This window comes from Natator depressus, chromosome 11 (genome assembly GCF_965152275.1).
Source record: "Natator depressus isolate rNatDep1 chromosome 11, rNatDep2.hap1, whole genome shotgun sequence".
Taxonomy (NCBI): domain Eukaryota; kingdom Metazoa; phylum Chordata; order Testudines; family Cheloniidae; genus Natator; species Natator depressus.
Window position 1 is genome coordinate 18,908,954 of NC_134244.1, and position 19,944 is coordinate 18,928,897.

At 38.2% G+C, this 19,944-nt stretch overlaps 1 protein-coding gene across 1 annotated transcript in view; it reads right to left on the reverse strand.

The window, feature by feature from the left end:
* Positions 1 to 205: 205 nt before the first annotated feature.
* Positions 206 to 19,944, reverse strand: part of DARS1 (aspartyl-tRNA synthetase 1) — a 68,093-nt gene continuing 48,354 nt past the window's right edge. Inside the window, exons 8-16 of the mRNA XM_074967284.1 lie at positions 11,691 to 11,802; positions 9,634 to 9,768; positions 8,474 to 8,621; positions 7,328 to 7,474; positions 6,263 to 6,305; positions 4,727 to 4,807; positions 3,886 to 3,997; positions 2,578 to 2,649; positions 206 to 841 (exon numbers count right to left, since the gene is read on the reverse strand). Coding sequence (XP_074823385.1) covers positions 750 to 841; positions 2,578 to 2,649; positions 3,886 to 3,997; positions 4,727 to 4,807; positions 6,263 to 6,305; positions 7,328 to 7,474; positions 8,474 to 8,621; positions 9,634 to 9,768; positions 11,691 to 11,802 — 942 coding nt within the window. The 3' untranslated portion in view covers positions 206 to 749. The remainder of the gene's footprint in view (positions 842 to 2,577; positions 2,650 to 3,885; positions 3,998 to 4,726; positions 4,808 to 6,262; positions 6,306 to 7,327; positions 7,475 to 8,473; positions 8,622 to 9,633; positions 9,769 to 11,690; positions 11,803 to 19,944) is intronic.

Sequence of the window (19,944 nt, forward strand, 5' to 3'; positions counted from 1 at the left end):
CATACATGGGTAATACACACACTATCTTAAAACCAAGAGTGGTCCCATTGTCTTTATATTACTTTCTGAAGGAGTTATATACAAAAAGAAAAAAAAATAAACCAGTTAAACTTCAGGTGGTTGTAGCATCTCTTTCCAAACAACTTCTGTATGCTCAGGATTATTTTATATTAACCCAAAGAAAAAAAGACAGATACGGTACAGATAATTTACTTTGAGTTTTACTGCAATCTATTTTTACAATTTAGTATGAACACTTTTAGTTAAGAAAGTTCAACTTTTCAAGGGCATTTCATAATACTCAGTTTATCATGCAAATTAGTTAGCAACTTGCTACTTTCTGCCTGCTTTTTAGGTTACCATTGTCTACAGTTATTGTTTAAACTTCAATCAAATACTGCACTATAGGATATACAGTCTTTTTGCTGTAAGTTAAAAATTCATATATTTGTAATCTTTATTGCACAAACAATTTATTAAAACTGAAGTGTTTAGAAACTTACTAAGTAATGCATTAGTATAACGTTAACTGAACGTAAGTATTACATAAAAAATGTACACACACCTATTGCAAAGAGTCCAGATTTATTAAAATACTTCCCTTTAAACAGATGGTAGTGAAGGATTCAAAATGTTATTGTCGTGGCACTTCAGTAGATTTGACTTCCTTATTTTAGTGCATATTACAAGTAGTCAGAGTATAGGCTGATCAATAGCAGGGGACTGGAGGAAGCTTTCAGACAGATGTCTTAAGGAGTTAGTCGTTTGGGATCCCGAGGGAACATGGAGGTTTGACGAACATTGCTCAGTCCCAGATAGAGCATAGTTACTCTTTCCAATCCTGCAAAAATTAAATCCAGTCTAGTCACTCATTAGTTTCTAACTCTTGACAACATGAACACACAGTTAACAATTCTAGCAAGCTTTATACACAGCAGAGTAAGGACCACCACACAATAGGGCATACAACTGCTCTGAGGTATCAGTATAACTGACTACAAAATGGAACTAGCACCAGAAAAAATGAAAGTTTCCCAACACCACACACATTCTGCCATGTGTTACTCTGCCTCATAAAATTAGTTACTGTGTACCTGGATTGGGCTATGCACACTAAGTAGGTGAGCACTAAAGGACAAAATGGAGCCCCAACTTCATTGGGAGCCTCTAGGTGCTACAATAAATAAATAAATAATAATAATAAAGATGGAGAAGAGAGAAAAAAAATGAGGAAGACAGGAGTGCTGTCTTAAGAACATAGTAGATGCCAGTACACATCTGAGCAGTCTCTGACAGTGTCTAGTACCAAATATTTCAGGGCAAAGTGTCAGAAACTTTAGTAGACAACTATGGAATAACCTATGCTGAGGGGAAGTTTCTTCCTTATACCGTAGTGGTTATAGGCAATTTAGAACTCATACCTACTACTGGATGTAGCTGAAATTATTATTCCTTCCAGTGTGCAGTATTGTGTATTTATAAACGCTGAATTTTATGTGCCATCATGCTGCCCATTCACCTAGCTTTTTTAGGTCTCTCTAAAGTTCCTCACAGTCTTCTCTAGAGATAATTATTATGTTGGTCAGGACATCAGCAAATGCTGCCACTTCACTGTTCAAGCTGCCTTTCCAGCTCACTGACAGCTGCATCTTACATAAAGCCCTCTCTGCAATGGGTTGCTTACAAATTTCTTATAAATCTAATTACTGAGGAAAATATCTAATTTAGAAATTTTTCTGAAAATTTGTTTAGAATTTTCTAAATTCATTTTACAAAGATAAGACACCCATGCAAAGAGAGACCGGAACAAAGAGCATTGGTTTCGGGCACTTATTGTGTTTAGGACACATATAGAACTCTATTTCAAAACGCATGAATAGGTTACACTTTGCTGCTGAGACCAGTGTGTGCAATTGCAAATTGCTGTGCTTAACATGCATTTTAAAATTTAATGCTATACACTTCGAAAAATTCTCTCATTTTTGTTCACTTTAATATTTAAAATGCTCACACATAGGAAGCCCCTAAACCTCAGTATCTTTGCTGAACAAGTAGCTGCAGCCAAAGCTGATCAATGAGATTCAGCTGAGTAACTTCACCATGAATAAAATAAAAGCAGTAACTGGTTTTTCCTGACTTCAGAATGGCTTCATCAAAAGCAATGAGGGGCCTAGAGCCTCCACTATCTTTATTCACTTTAAGTCAGTTATAATAAATCATACGAAGTAGAGTATTTCTTTATTAAAGTTGGAAATAAGAATGATCAATGTGACTAACAAGTGATTTATTCTTGTGCTCATGTTTCTTTGAACCTTGGCAGATTGTTCCCTCAATATTTTCCATTTTATGAAATTACTAATGCTCACAATTTAAGCTTTTTTCCTTAAATATTCTTAGATAAGGAGCTTACGACGTTGCTCACCAAGGCTACACCATACATCCAGGTTAACTTTTTGAATTTTATTCTGAACACTTGATTGATTACTGTAATCATAAATAAAGTTACTTGAGACTGACCATCTGAAGTTAAACTTGGGCTGGAATCTAGCAAAAATAAAATCAAGGCAGATACATTACCTATCCCACCACCTGCATGGGGAGGTGCACCATAACGGAAGGAATCAATGTAAGCCTTTATTTTCTCCAAGTCTAGAGAAGAAAATAATTTTTATTTTCATGCAGAACTAATGTTTTATCTTACTAATATACTCAAAGAAGCGCAAAGACTAAATGCTTGGATGTGTCTATAATGATTCTACAAAACAAAAACTGGGCAATGAAGCTGTGAAACCAGATGTCAGTCTGTAGCCATCAAACAGATGTAAATAATGAAGCACTGTCTGGAAGCTATGACTTTATATGGAATATTCTCTTTAATTTATGAAACTCCATGAAGTCCCCTGATGTGATTTACTTGGGGAATGCCTTTTATAGTGGAATGACAGCTAGGCCTCTAGTGTACATCATGGCGATCTTAACCCTTACAGAGCTGAGGAATATAATGGAACATTCATGCTGGTACACTATACTGAGGAGCTGAAGCTCAATGTACCCTCTTCAGCTTCTCTGTCTCCTCACAGCCACCAGCAGGAGACCTCTCCCAGCTGCTGTTCCTTACCTCCAAGATAGATGCACTACCACCCTACTTGCTACCCTTCACAAAGTAGCCCGACTCAATACTCACCTCACCTCTGCTGATTCACTTCTGTTTTCCATGCATTCTCTTCTGTCTCCCTCTATTATTCAGGCTGCATCCATGCTGATTCCCTCCCCAGTTCCACTGATGGATGTTCCCTACATGACCCATTTCCCCTCTTACTGGTTCAAAGCCCAAGGGTCACCAACAGTGGGGAGTTGCACTGAAAGTGGTATACCAGAAATCAGCATGACTTCACAGCTGCAGGTAACCATGCTAGGGTGGGACTTGCTCTGGTAAGAGTGCCCTGTCTGTTGCTGCAGAAGGCCTTCCTACTTCCTGTACTCTCTACAGCTCTTAGAAAATAGTTTATACGTTTTTCATAAGGATTAACAATATAATGGATTAAAAATGGTTAAATTAGAAATAAATTAGTTAATGTTGTGCAAGAGTCAGTATTACTATTGCAATATTGCACCAGATTATGATATCAAACTGTCCCAAAATCTTTCTTGAAAGGTATAAAAAAACATTCAGAACTCCCTTGATGCAAATGATTCAGACAAGGAGTATGCCTGTCATGCCTGAAACTAAAGACAGAAATAGAGAAAAAGGTTTTGATTTCATGCTTCAATTTTGAACTGTTCTCTCCCTCATTACCAATGCTTTGCACAGATTTTGGAAGTCATATGAAAAAACAAATTCTATCTCACAATTTATAATCTTTTGAAGTTTAAACATTTTATTACCAATGCCATGATGCTGGGCTCTTTCTGTCAGCAGCTGAGGATTGTGAATTCTCTGAGCCCCAGATAAAATCTCTTCCCCTCTCATGAACATATCATAGGAGTTGGAGTTTTTCTGGAAAGGAAAAGTTTGCATTTCATTAGTGATTGAAGTTGGAGAGAAGGGTGCATTTCCCACTGACACCTGCTCAGCCTGCAACCAGCCAACATGCACTTTTCAGTAACTTCACCTATGATACTTGATGCGGCGAGATGACGGTGTGAAGTACTGTGGGCTGCAGCAGCATCAGTAAGTAAATTCAGCTCTGCTTCCTGTCATCACATTCAGACAAACTTGATTTATGAACGTGAATTCTTCCACCTCCCTCTTTGCAGAATCACAACATTTATATCTGGAGTTTCAGCAAATGTAAATGTAAAAACGCAGAGCCCATTCTGGCAACAATTTGGGGACTCCATACAAAAACTAAAGAAAACATAGCTTCCTCTACAGCTTTTATTCCCCTGTAAGAATAGTTTTGCTCTCCATGCATTAGTGACTACAGAAACAGCAGTACTCTATTAGACAAGGACTCTGCTGGGAAGTTTTCTCCTACGGGTTTCTAATATTTACAGCTCTGTTTTCTTTCTGGCAGATTTTTACTAGTAAATGTAACTGTAATACATGTATAGCCCATCAGACATTGGTTTACTCCTAATACCAATGTGAATAACAAATCTTATTGGAACTGCAGATCACATAAGAAAAAGTTTTTAACTCAGCTGTGCTTTGTCAGATTAGGTTTTCATAGCTAGATTAAAACTTTGCTTTTTCACACTGACAACACTACACAACTTTACTTACGGGATTTCCTGGGTCCGGCATTGTATAGAAAGGCCTCACAGCCAGAGGATATTTGTCAAGAATATAGAAGTCTGTATCATACTGTAAGAAGACCAAATATTTTAATAAAGTGAATACTAGATCAAGTGGGGTGAGGTGAGGGTTACATAGAGGAAGCCACAATCAATGATTGTTTTAAATCTAAACAAAAGGTCTGTTAGTTTAAAACCTCATCTTTTTATTAACTTTTGCACAATTTAAGAAAAGGAGAAACAGTTGGTCCATTTATTTCACCATATCTTAGCTTGAAAAACAATAGTTAAAAAGGGGTACTACTATACTATCTTTACTAGATTTTTGGACACTGCATTTGTAATGAGCTCTAGCATTCTTGAATATAAAGTCCTTGTCCCAATAAATGTGGTGGTGTTTTTTTTAAATTTGCCAAACACAGATTTTCCCTTCTCCCACCATTCCTAATGGAAGCCAAACTAAAGGGCTATATTTTATTTATGTTCTTAGTGCACCAGGTTGAATATACTCAGAATGATGTTTGTCAGTGAACTAGTTACTGCAAAACTACCAGGAGAAACTCACATTGTGTTTTGGTTAGAGCAACTAAAAATCTTTTCTGGGAAGAGTAGTTTTTTAAAGCATTATCATTTTGGAATTTACAATCTATGAGATGGTAAAAAATAAATATTAAAAAAGCCAATAAAAAGATATTCAAATATTTACTTTATAGTTTGCTTTTAAGAACAATTATTCATGTGAAAGAAAATAAACTGTCAATAGATTGATGAATAGTAAAAAAAAAAACCCTCTCACACATATCTAGAACAGAGGTCCCCAAACTGTGGGGCGCACCCCCCCTCGAAAGGTGTGTAGAAACGTTTGGGGGGGGGCCACAGCAACCCCATGGGGGGGCAGGGAGGGAGCACCACCCAGCCCCAGCCCTGCACTGGCCCTATCCCCAGCTTTGGTGCGGCTCCACACCCAGCCGGGGGCTTGGCACCCCAGCTACAGCTCCACTCCTGGCCCCACCTCCGCCCCCAGCTGCAGCTCTCTTCCAGGCCGGGGCCAGGACCGGCGGTGCACCTGGCCGTGGATCAGGCTGCAGGCCCCCACCATGGCCAGCTGCAGCTCTACTCCCGCCCCTAGCCTCGGCCCCTTGCTGCAACTGTGTTCCCAACCTCACTCCTGGCCCCAGACCCACCCCCATCTGCGACTCCAACCTCAGCCCTCTTACCCCATCCACATTCCCACTCCCCCATCCAGACTTGCAGCCCCGCTCCCAGCCCCAAGGGGTACGGACAGGGGTAAGCGGGGGGCACGCCCCTCAAAAGTTTGGGGATGACTGATTAGAATAATCATTGAGGAAGTCTTATGTCAATCATAGAATGCTGCCCAAATGACTCTGGTCTGTTCTGAAAACAGCCTGAATTAGAGATGCAAAAAGCTGTTTTGTACAAAACAGACATTTCTCTCTAGTTTTCTATGTTGAGATTAACCTTCAGTTTTAATAAAGAGAGTAATTTATTCTGAAGTGATAGTTACCTTCTCTTTCACCAGACGACCCAGAAGCTTTTCATTTGGTGTGCTGAAAAGAAATATTCTCACCATCAGAATATATCAACTTAGACCTTTACCAGACATACACCTCAAAGAACTAAACAGATTTATATCTGATGGGTTCCCCCACACCCTCCTTTGGAAAACATACAAATAGTTCCTGAATATTTTTAGATCCTACAACTCAGAATTTTAAAAACATTAATCACATTTCTTTGTGTTCTTAAATGAAGTGTGGTAGTGTCCTACAACATCCCACTTTGCAGACATATAACCCCCCTGAATTAATATCTACATATGTGCTTGCTATTACCTTGCTAGTTCTTCTCACATTATTTTGATTAGTGAAAGACTATGGGCCTGATTCCCCACTGCCTTGCACCTTGCACAGTCATTGACACTTGTGTAAAATGGGTGTAAAATGCTACCACTTAGATATGGAAATAAGCATTTTGCAATATTGTGCCCTTAGACTGCAACCTTTTGGGGGCAGAGATCTGTTATTTTTATTTACCTGTAGAGTAACACACACCTCTATGTTGTTGTACATATGTGAAAGAACAGAAATGTTTTAATGTGGTAAATGTACTTGGAAGCTGTTGTGAACCCACAGGGCCTTTATCCAACTTCCACTGATATCAATGGGAATTAGATCAGGACCAACGTTAAACAGGAAAAAATGTATAGCCAATTTCCATGGTAGAAGGAGCGATCAATAAACAAGATTTTTGACTGGAGAGTTTTTGAACTAAAATCACGCACAGATTCCTGCCACTGCTACGCAGAAAAGTGTTTTATTCTTAAAAGGAGTTCCACCCTCTTCGTACTTTTAGTTTGTTTTGTGTTGGGTCCCAGGGCTTTCTAAGGTATAAAATCTACAGTAAAAAAAATAATTATTTTCACATTCAGTCACTTTAATTTTTTAACAGATATGGTCTAGTTTATTCTTCATTTCAAAACTTGTGATGTGCTCTCATGCTCTTTGGTCACACAATGCAAAATTGACACCTTAACAACAGATGGTGCTAGATGCCAACAATATGTATGTACCTTAGATCGTCTTCATCCCCCATCTCTACTCCAGCTTCCCTGAGCATAGCCAGAGCTTCACGGTACTCCAACCTCAGAGTTGGCTCCAAAAACTTAAATGGTTCACAAGGAAACTGTTTGTTCACTGTCAGAATTTCAGTTTGAAACCTGTATACATTGCGGAGGGAGGAGGGGCGGAGAGGAGAGGTATTTAATTTGCAGTGGAGCAATAAGCTTACAATTGCAGTGCATATTTTTGCCACAAGAAGTCACTCTTGCAACACACAAAAACTAATTTGAAACAGTTTCTAGGAGAGTTCTATATAATCAAAACTGAATGTTATCCAAGATAATGCAATCCCCATTTAAATATTACAGAAGTTAAATATTTTAACACTACTCTTGCTGCTTCATTCCTCTCTCAAGAAGTAACTGACTGACCAGATTATTCCTCATAATCATTGCTCTTAAAAAACAAAACAAAAAACCCAACCCTCTTTACTAGCTCTACTCCTTTGAAATTAAGTATTACGTAAATCCAACATTAAAAAAAACAGATTTCCTTTTGGTCAGGTAATAAGATCTGTGTTTCTGGCAGCAAGATACTGTATAATCTGGAAATGGATGTTAGATTTCCTCCCAGAACTTGATGAACTAGATTTGTCATGTGGGGTATGTAGCAAAAAATGGAATACACTGTTCTTGGCTTTCATAGCAGATAATGCTGACTACTACAATAAATAGGATTCTAAAAAAATTTCTATAAGAGCAACTATATAGCTCAACATCAAAATAAGGACAAAGAGTTTGTATGTGCACAAAAGTAAGGACATTTAAATTTGAGGACAGATAATTTCTGTTAGGAGGCCATTCCAATAGAAGAACAGTGAGTTTTCTTATAATGCCCTCTGACATACCCTAGGAATTACAGCCCCAGGTAGAAAAAGATCATTTCCTGTCCTGATTCTTCAGTGAATTCCAAAATCTAAGATGCATAGGGCAAGTCAAGCAGAGTAAGAGCTTTAATTCTGAAGCACTCTCGGTATAAATCAGGTTCCTAGCAGTTATTTGACAGAGCGAGGATGGAGCGCCCACTACTTTCCTGCGAGGACCCTAGAGATCTCAAGCAGACGAAGCTGTTCACAGAATGAAAAATGCTCTGTTTACCTTTCTTGAAGTCCCTTGAATATCTGTACTAAGGTGTCCGCAATCTCATCAACGACTTCATGATAGTGGTAATTAAAAGCCATTTCAATATCCAGACCAACAAACTCAGTTAGGTGTCTGTGTGTATTGGAGTCCTCAGCTCTAAACACTGTAAAATCAGAGTACAAATTCTGAATGATCTTGTATCCTAAAGAAAATGACTACAGTAGTATTTGATTTACAAAAAATAACTCAGACAATCACATCATGTCTTGCATCAATCATGCATTGCTGTATGTGAGCATGACAATTCCTTTTACCTAAAACCACATACAACTCTTCCTGTAGAAGCAGCTTAATTTTGCTTCTTTGCTCCTCTTCCTGTCCCCAGAGCTTAATTTTGGTAATGAGCAAGACTTATAACATTTGGTACCTTTAGAAATCTTTAGTTCTCTTACGTTAGAAGTTGTTCTGCCAATTTAGAAATAAATCACTAGTTACCAATTTTAAATGTACTAGTTTTACAGTTCTGAGAAAGATATATGTTAGTGCTCAGCAGACACGATTTCTGTTTTTCAAAAGCTTTTGAGGAAAGGGAGATTGGAAATCAAGGCCTAGGGTTCTTTGCTCTAAATCCAATTTACATTGGGGGTGTTGTTTAAATGAAGTTGTTGGTAGACATACAACACAGGATGGGTGCATTTTAGGAATTAAAATAAATTTAAAGAATGTAAAAAACTATGCATATTTTTAACTGCTTGGTATTGGACAAGTGAAGAATGTTCATCAAGAATCATCAGCTTCTGGCATCATAGAGTTAGTAGATACTTTGCTAGCTTGTTTTAGCTCATCATTGAATTACTGACTTCCATTCCAGTCCTCCCTCTTTTTCATCCCTGGGCCTGGAATATTACATAGCAACATCTGCTAGAGAACACCAGTGCTTTCTATCAATGCATCTGACTTGAGCATTGCACTTTTATTCCATCAGCTTACCCCTTAAACACTGTCATGATGTCAGTCCAATTAGTAGCCCTTCCTTGAAGCTTTTGTTCAGTATGTAGAGAAAGCAGCAAAAGGAATCAAACGTTCAGTGTGTGCACATCATCCCATTTGTCACAGGCTTGCTCTAAGCCATCACTGCAGCATGAAAAACTCTGATAAAACAAAGTTATTCTGACCTGGTCCAATGCAGAAAACCTTTTCGAAGTCAGCACAAATACACATCTGCTTGTACAGTTGTGGGGACTGAGCCAGGTAGGCACTGCTTTTGAAGTAGGATACAGTAAACACATTGGCTCCTCCTTCACTGGGAGCTGAAAAAGCAAGTGTTCACAGCAATTAAAATATAAACTTACAAAATCTGAGGTTGATCTATTCAAGTACCTTTGGGTTCGTATGTAAAGTTTAGGATGAGATATTTCAAAACCAATTAGGAGAATATACATACAGCAACCATTAATTTCAAAGGGAATTGTATGTCTAAATCCTTTACTCAGTTTAGGGGTGTAACACGCTGGGCATAACAAGTTATCCTGAGAAAGCAAGAGCGTGTGCACTAGCGTGCAAAGTCATAAGGAGCCAAGAACTCCTGCATTCTAATCCCACAACTGAAACCGACTCCCTTCTGTGCCCTCAGGTGAGTCACTTTACTGTTCTATTTCTCTGTCTATAATATGACAAAAATACTTTCCTACCTAGCTAACAAAGGATGTTGTGAGGAATTGTTAGCTAATGTTCTTAAAGAGTTTTGAAGATGAGAGAGTACTATGTAAATACTGAAAGATTACATCTCTTCCACGAAGATGAGCTTCTCTCTTTTACCAATACCCTCTCTCCTCAAACTCATGCACAAAAATTGTTATGCCATTTGAGTTGCAACACAACTTTCCCCCACAAAGATCTCAGATTTTCAGCAGCTATTTTTGCACATTCTCAGTAGAAATGGCTTAATTTAAGTAAATACGGTAACATAATTATTCTTGAGCATGGAGCAACAACTTTTGAAATCTCAAAGACTGAAAACAGCTAGGATATGAAAATTAGCATAGACTGTACCTACTTTACTTAACGATTTTGCATAAACATAACCTCACTGAAACAAATAGGATGTTTGCACTATTGGTATGCAACACAGTAAGAATGGCACACTTCCTGGTGGGTCATATGCAGAGAGACCCTGTGAGCCATTTGTACTACAGCATCATTTCATAGTTTTATAACACAGAGACATCTAACATGAAGGTGGTGAACTGTTGCATTCAGTGAGATTTTGTGTAGTAAGACAATTGCTTACATATATTAAGTTATAAAAAGGCTGCTGTTACAGTCTCAGCTGACAACTGGTTTCATAAAATGAGAATTACAAAATCCACTTCTAAGAAAGATGTCTGGGTAAGGCACATCCAAGAAAGAATACCACCACTAATACTTTGCCCTGATACAGCACCTTCCATCAGAGAACTGCCATATACCTTAGCAACATCACTGATGCCTCGCATACCTGACAGGCACATACCATCTCCCAATTTACAGATGGGAGAAGTGAGGCACTGAGCCGTTAACTGACTTGCTCAAAGTCACACAGCAAATCAGTGGCAGAGCCAGGAACAGAATCTACATTTCCCAGCTCCCAGTCATGTGCATTAGCCATTAGGCCATGCTTCTATGCAAAGCTATGTTAGCAGCTTCAAATAACCTTATTTTGCTCTCTATAGATCTGACAACTTGCAATATTTTCTACCATGGAATGATCTTATGTTCAGTATCAAGGGAGAGAAGACTCTTCTGTGGGGAAGCTGCATTTAAGTTAAGTTAGAAAACTACATACAAGTCTCCTCTTGTTTATGTAACCAGGTGCATCTGACTTTAGATTGGTGGAACCCAACATTCAAGAGTGTTCAGGTTCAAGAGCAATCTTTGTTTAACTTAACAGAATTTTTACATGCCCATGAGAGACTGCAAGTCAGCTAAGAATAATCCTTTCTTGTCAGGAGTACTAACACTAAAAGGTGCAAGCAATGGGCCAACTACTAACATCTAGGGATAGGAGAACAACAGAACACACTGTTTTTCCTTTCTAGAAGATGCTATTCTAAACTTAAAAGATAGTAATTTATTGCTTGTTAAAAAGAAAAAAAATCATCATTTTTCAGCCCCCCAAATAACAATCCAGTATCGCTGTGCTAAGTAAATGCCACCCCTCAGATTTGTAGTTGGTAATTAAACCACACAGTACCTGAGATGATTTTGGGAGTCTGAATTTCCACAAACCCCTTGTGAATGAGAGTTTCTCGAAAGAGCTGACAGATACCAGACTGAAGGTGGAATACAGCTTGACTAGTACAGGTCTATAAGAAAGGAAATAAAATAATGAATCCTGAATTAGTTTTACTTGCTGAACTTTATTACTTTTGTCATGACCATGGAATGTTTAAGCTATTCTCTCAGGAGTGCTTATCCCATATTCCCAATGGCCTGAAAAGAGAGAAGTCTGAACTGAGAATTACTGATTACCCGAAAACAGTAATAGCAAAGGTAACAAAAGTGAAACCCTTTTACTTCACTTTACAATGCATACAGTTACAAGAAGGCACTAATGTGAATTTTACGCCCTCTTAAAGAACCACTAAGTTGTGAGATACATCATGCTTCTCCAAGATGAGATTTACAGTACGATAACACTGTAAAAGCTATATCTACTAGGAAGCTTTCATTGCATTGAACCAAAACAGATGCAGAAATATATAATGAATTAGTTTTAAATGAATACAAGATAAAAACAATGACCTTGGTAAAACACATAAGGGAGAAAAAATTGTTTAGTCCTGTTAAAGAGATCACTGAAATACAGGGCCTTTGGAGGTGATATAAGATGTACGTATAGACATAAAACCCCCCAAAACGAGACATAAAAGCATTTAAAATTTCCCACAAACACTGGTCAAGTAAACTGCCTTTTGTTCAGTCTTTCCCATGTTTGCTGCAAAATGTAAATCACCTTTTAAAGTGAAAACCTTAAAAAAAACGGTTATAAGAATATTGCTTTTCATGTGTGCAACAGTTAACGCACTTGTACATCTAAGTGCACTAAATATTCCTGTAACGCTTTTTGGAGCTCTGGTGTGAAAAAAGTAAGTCAATGCTGAAAAATACTTCAATACGTCAACACTGAACCCACATCTGATTTCATGCATATACAGCATGAAACCTGACAGTTAGTGATCTACAGCTGTATATAAATATATCAGATCTTTCAGTTGCTTGCAGGAGTTAACATTTTTTTCAAAAAAATATGATCTGCGTCATAGCACTGTTTACTTCTTCTTTCTGCAATGTATCTGACTTTTCAGTTAGGTGAGGAGAGACTTGTGGTTTTTCACATGACATGCCACCAAACCACATATACCCATAAACCAATCAAAACAAATCACAATCATCCAAGTTTAGACAGACAGCATACTGAATGCTTGGAAACAAACCTAGGCTCAGCTCCATCGGAAGATGAAAATTTCACTCAACTCAAAAAGCAAAATAGAAAGCTATAAAATATTGTGGCCTTGTAATAAAATGCCAATAAACTCTAAATTATCAGTCTGATTACATGTTTTGGTGTATGAGTGAGACTCTCTTCATAGTTGCTGGAGTTTTCACAGACTGATGTCTTAACCACAACTGTACTCCCAATACTTTCAGAATGTGGAAACTAAGGTTTTGAACAACAGTTAAGAAATGAGTCCTCTCTACCTTTTTTCAACCCCTGCCCTGCTCAGTTTCCAAAATATATTCACTCCAAGAGGCAAGCACAGACGCCAAGACAACAAATTGACCCCAAGCCTTGTGGGCTTAGGCATTGCAGTATAGAGTGCTATATCCAGACCATGGGAATGATCCAGAGGGATATTTTTCTGTTTTGCAATTTAATACTGAAAAGTTGGAAGATATTGTCCACCAGATGATGACCATCCAAGCCATCAGATTTGGGACCTAAATTGTCAGTGCCTTATATCTGATTAGGAAGGAGATATGTGCTACTATATGATATGCCACTATCAAAATGCTCACAAAGGCAAGTTCCTAGAGTATTCCTTTTAGGTGGCAGAGTAATAATGCCTCTTCCATATGTTTGATGGACTACCATTAATTCTATGAGAGAGAGAATTCCTGGGCTACAAAATCATGAAAAAGAAAAAGAAATGGGATTTTGCTATACCTCTTCCTTCCCAATCTGAAAGCAATTATTTGTTCTGCAGCCTAAAGCTGTACACAGTAATACAGCCAGCTGAGATCTAACCACTCTCTTTTATAAGTAGTTTCCCCAAGAATTCCTCTTCTATTTCTTTAGCAAGAGCAAAGAGCAAAGACCATGGCTTCTTATTCCCACATACAGTACTAAGTTCTCTTTAAAAAAAAAAAAAAAAAAAAAAAAAAAAAAGTGAGTATTTGTGAAAGTTGTCAGATTGACAGGCCTAGAGATTGATGCTTTTATTTAGTTACATAATGGGTACAGCACAAGCAGTGACAATGCAACCCTCTCCAAAGTGCCTCAATGCTGACCTGATAGGACCACCTCCAAAGGTGATATGGTAGTTGATTTTCAATGCTCATTCAATCATTGGCTTCTCTGTGGAGACTGCCAAGAAGGGTACCTATTTAAAGTCCATTGTGATGTGGAAAACCTATTCAGCGGGAATTAGACAGGCCACCAACTCATTTCACACAGGCTGCTAAAGAGCCATCACTACCAATGTAAAACAAATTCAAACTGCTGACCTAGAAGTGAAAAGCTCTGTATCCTATTACCAGTTTCCTGAGCCAGCCAGTCCTGAACTGAAGATGTGACAGATTATTCCCTGTCAATATGAAGCAACACCTCTCTCATTTAAACATTTTCACTGCATTAAAATAAGCCTTAGGACAACACAGATCTAAACTGAACTGGCTAAAGAAAGGAATTCAAGCTGTCACCCTATCCTTAACTATCTCAGCTGATGTATCTAGTATTGTGGGGTTTTACAGTGGTATGCAATGCTGTTACCCATGTGCTACAATACCTAAGTACAAAAGACCAAATTAAACAGTTACAAGCTCTGACTGTGAATAATTTTTACTATTGCCTTTAAAAAAGTTACACCACCACTATTATTATTCCTACAACACAAAACCTTCCACTGATATATTGGCAAATTACGTTGTCCGTGTCCATTCCACTGTCTGTGAAGATTCCTTCACGGAATTAAACGGGAAATGGAAACAAACACATGCTACTTATATGTTATACCCATTGCAGTATTAATGTTCCAAGTAGGTCTTCTGATTTGGTTTCATATGCCAGCTCATCTGGCCTCTGTCACAAACAATGAAAGAAATACTGCTAACAATTTGAATCTTATGCTTTCTTGGTCATAATCTCTTCCCATTTTCAGCTATCAACTACTCTTTTTTGGCCATTTTAATAATACAAAGTAGAATTAAAAATAAGATACATTTTAAAGATATAATTAAGCTTGTAAATATATAGTGAGCACATTTCAGTCAAAAGGGGCTGTCTACAATAGAGTGACTGTAGCCATACAAAATACCTAGACAGAGAAAAAAGTCGTTCCAATGGAATTGAGGGCACTTAGCACCTTGCAGGACTGAGTTATAAGAGAGTAGCAATTTGAGCTCAGACGGGCAGAGCCAGGAACTATGAGTACAGCTAAGATTTTGTCATGGATATTTTTAGTAAAAGTCACGGACAGGTCACAGACAATAAAGAAAAATTCACAGAAGCCTGTGCCCTGTCCCTGACTTTTACAAAAACGAGCCATGATAAAATGGGAAGGGGCTGGGCAGCTGTGGGGTGGCTAAAAGCTCCAGGGCCCCCACCACCCATGGGGGCTCAGAGCTCCAGGGTCCCTCTGACCCCCATGGTGGCAGGGAGCTGCAGGGTCCCCCTGCCACATCCTCAGTGGCAGGGAGCTGCGGGGATCCCAACAATTGCTGAAGAGGTGTTTATGCTCAACCAAACTATTTTTTTTTAAATGGTGTGCAAAAGGAGTAAGCATTCTTTATATTTATTCTGCAATGAACGAAAAGTCAGTGCCTATTGCAGGCTCAGAACTATTAGTTTAAAGCATTTGTCACTAACGTGTGAAAGAATATTTTCATCCATGTAAAAACAGTTTCTTTGTATTACTAGTGAAGTAGTCAGAACAACCAGGTTTCAGAGTAGCAGTCGTGTTAGTCTGTATCCGCAAAAAGAACAGGAATACTTGTGGTACCTTAGAGACTAACAAATTTATTTGAGCATAAGTTTTCGTGAGCTACTGCATGCATCCGATGAAGTGAGCTGTAGCTCACGAAAGCTTATGCTCAAATAAATTGGTTAGTCTCTAAGGTGCCACAAGTACTCCTGTTCTTTTTTCAGAACTACCACTTACTTAAAAGTAGTACTCCATACATTTAAAATCGGCATCAACACACTGGAAATGGCCTTTGCTGGATATATGTATTAGGAATTTTGACAAATCCAAACTATTCATAACTTTAAAAGAAGACTAAATTTTTACATCTTGCTTTTTACAACCTATACCCATTTAAATATACACAGAAGCAGAAAACAATTCATAAAAGGAATTCTGAAGCATTTACTGCTGCTTTCTGCCTGCTATAACTGACTGACCCCCAACTATTACAAGAATCACTAAACAGCAAAATTAAAAAGGGAGAAATAATGCAATTTCTCATTCTCAACATCTAGATTAAAGTTTGCAATTTAAAGTTCTTGTCTGGTAATAAAACATGCTTTTAAAAATGCATCTGGTCTCAATCTCCAAAAAAGGTTTGAAATAAACTGTGTTATATTCAAATGTCAGTGTTATTTTATAGTAGCAATAATAAAATGTGAGTTTGAACTTTGTTTTCAAAATGCTAGAGACCGTATTACACTTTCCCTCCCAAATAATCTCCAGTAGGATAAAAGAAAATACACACCTGCTTCCTCATTCCTGCTTAAGAGTCACTTTCATGAAAACTTACAGCTATTTTCTGCAATAAGGAAACTGAATGCATCATATACTGAAGTCAGGCTTGAAGCCATTGAATATTTTGAAAGAACCATATTTAGATAGTGCACACTTTGGACTGTCAAATAATTTGTTCTAATGTTTATATCCTACTACAGGTTCCAAGCTTAATGGCTGTACACTGCTTTGAAAAAACCCCCCAAAAACACTAAAGTGTAATTGGTTCTGTGGATCAGACTTAATGCAGTTCTGCACAGGCACATTGTATGTGTGTGATCAGACCTAACTGCAGAAGCAGAGCTGATAAATGCTCTGCGTGATCTGAGCCAAATCTTTTGTTCAAGCAAGACTCCTGTTGAAGTTAATGGGAGTTTTGCCGGAGTAAGGACTCTAGGATTTAGTCCATCATTAAACTATGGTGAACTTGATTTGATATTCCATTCCCCAGACAGACACTCCAGGAAGCAAAACTCTGAATCTGTTTTTCATCTGTTTATACTCCTCTTTTTATTTAACCATTCTTGACATACGGCTGTGAAATACTGGGGAACAATTCAGACTAGTGGGGGGCTCTGTTATCCCTGCCCTGAAACTGTGGCTGCCTAATGCCTTGCTTAAGTAGCTCCTACCTGGGCTGCTCATAAACAGCCTTCCAGCATCCAAATCATGCCCTGAGTGTCTGTATGTAACTGGAGCCTGCCAGCTATACCCTGGCTCTCACCAGCCTTGATTATACTGCAGGGTGACCCAAAAACCCCCCACTCCTGGATCTTCCCCCAGAAATGCATGTCCTGTACTGCCCAGCCCACTCTGGGACCATACAAGTATATTAGTTCATTATTCTTTGAGGGAATGTCGTCATCTTATCTTAAATAGTTACCCAGACAGTTCAACTTAAATACACTGGATTAGATAAAACAGTACATAGTTAATAAACTTGAAGAGATAGATTTTGAGTATAAGTAATGAGGCATAACATTTGGAAATGGTTATAAGAAATAAAACGCTTACTAGTATCTACTTAAACTATCTTAGTTGCAAACTTCCTCACCACATGCTCCAGCAGATTACTGACCAAGCTTTCAGGTCAGGACCCTGCACTCCCACTCTGAGTCCAACAGCTATTTTCCTTTGTCTTCTTTGGTACGATGCCAGAAAGAGGAAAGGTGTCTGCCCCTTCTTTTTATAACTCTGTCCCCCACTTTGAGAAGCCATTTCAGCTATGAGCAAGGCAACACACAATCTAGTAAAAAAAGGAAACTCCAAGCTATTTCTTTGCTAAGAGCCTAGAGGTAGATTTTTGTCCCTGACCACTTCCTTGCCAAAGAATGGCCATCTAGCAGGTAATGGTCTATCAGCCTTGTTGACACCTGGCTGAGGTGTCAGCTTGCCCTTTGTCTCTGAGAAATTGACTTAGCCACTCCCCAGACTTATCTGGGAAACATGTTCATAACTTTACATATAATGTTGCTATGTGCATTTTAGCATGATATTACTGCTCAGCAATTTATGAATTTTTAAATGATACCTCACAAGGCATACCCTGTACACATTATTACAATAGTGTGTAGTTTCTGAACACAGGGGCATATTCTGTCACAATGCGCCTTTTGTTTTAGCAGTTTTGGCCATAATACTTATGAAAACAAAAGGCATGTATGTCTCTGAATAGCATATTTAAGTGCAAGCCTACAGGAGAGATACAGGGATGAAAAGGAAGGAAGAGTCCCTTACCAGCCTATTCTTCTGACTCCAATTCAGGAGTAGTGAACCAAATGTTGATTCGATATTTTGAATCCTATAATGGTAACACAAAATTGATACCTTTTGTATCAGTCCAACCTGGAATATATTGTTTCTCAATTCACCTCCCACTAGCCTTTCAAATGAATTTTATCGTGCTCAGAGCAGCTCATGGCTGTCTATGAAAGTGGATATTTTAGAAAGCAATGCCAGAATCTGAAGCTTTTAAATGATTTTCTTCCTTGATACACACCACAATTTTAAAATGATGAAAGTGGCAAAGCTGACATTTACAGAAAGCCAAGGATCATAATTTAAAAATAGTACCTAAGTTCACTGTTATCAAGGTCTTTTGCTACCTGTCCTGTTGCAGAGTCCATTTTGCCACACAGCACTTCCTGTTAATTTGTAAGAGAGAGTGCTTCATAGGATAATGTGCATGCTGAGTGCAGCATGTCAGACAGACCTCCAGAGATAGCACAAAGGAACTCAACTTTTTTTTTTTATTGTGCCGTCTAATCTTTCAAACTTCTTTTTCTGAACTAGACAAATGGTTTAAGTGTTGAACTGCTACATAGGGCTTTTGTTTTTTAAATAGAAAGACCCTGACCTCGTGGTTAACCTAAACTTCCTTTTTGCTGAACATATAGAAGAGATATCGTCAGCATCAGATTCACTGAGTTTTCTCTTATTAGCTGTGACCCATGAATGAAGGGAAGCCAAGGTAGGAGCAGAGGCAGTGGTTATAAAGAGTCCTGGGTCTGAAGATATCCCCCCAGCTATAGATTTTTCTCAGTCACTAGATCATATCGGAGATTAAGGCCTAGCAGAATCCTACTTAGATTATATGGTCGCTTAATCCTCCAAAGTAATTTTCCCCACACTCATATCTTTGTTCCCTAAGTAGCCTGGGCTGAACCTCTATTTATTTTGCTTATGTATCAGGGGTTTCATCCCCATCTGCTCTTTAAAAGAATCTTAAAAACCAAATGTTCATCCCTAGACTTCCATAAATTTAGAACAAACAAACATACATTTGAAATGTAAAAGGTCTAGGTGGTAATCTTAGTCTATTTATCCAGTGCACAATTGTTCTATACAATGTTTTCTACTGCTCAGTGTATTTTCAACTGCATCCAGGAATTTTTTTTGCCATTTAATTTAGGAGGCTATTCCTCACTACGATCTGACCGTCAAGATATTTTTCTCACAATATTTATCTTAAAATTTCTCTTCTGTAATTCTCTCTCATTATTCCTAATTATGCCTCTTGTATCATACCATGTCTCTCTCCTTGAATTTTTTATTCTTCAGAATATATACACTTCTGCCCTGCTTCCCCACTGGCCATGTCTACTCTGGGATTAAGACCTGGTTCTAAACACAGTTCAGAATAAATTCAGGCTAATTTGTTTTAGCATACCATTGTGGATGAGGCCAAACCGAGTTTGGAAACCACATTTCCCTAATCTAGAACGTAGTTTCTAGACTTCGTTTAAGTGTGATTTGGCTCCAGCCACACTGGCTGGTTAAATTGTGTTTAAAATGAGGTCACCTGTGCTAATATAAAGTAAATGTAGTTAAATGGTCAGCAAACACAATTTTAGACCTGGTGCAAGGACTATTTTAGTTGTGGTCTAGCCAAGCTGTATGTATTTAGTTCTTTCAGTCTTTCCTAATAAACCAACAGCTCCAGTTCCCTAATGATTTTTGTTGCTCATCTCTGAATTCTCCCATTCC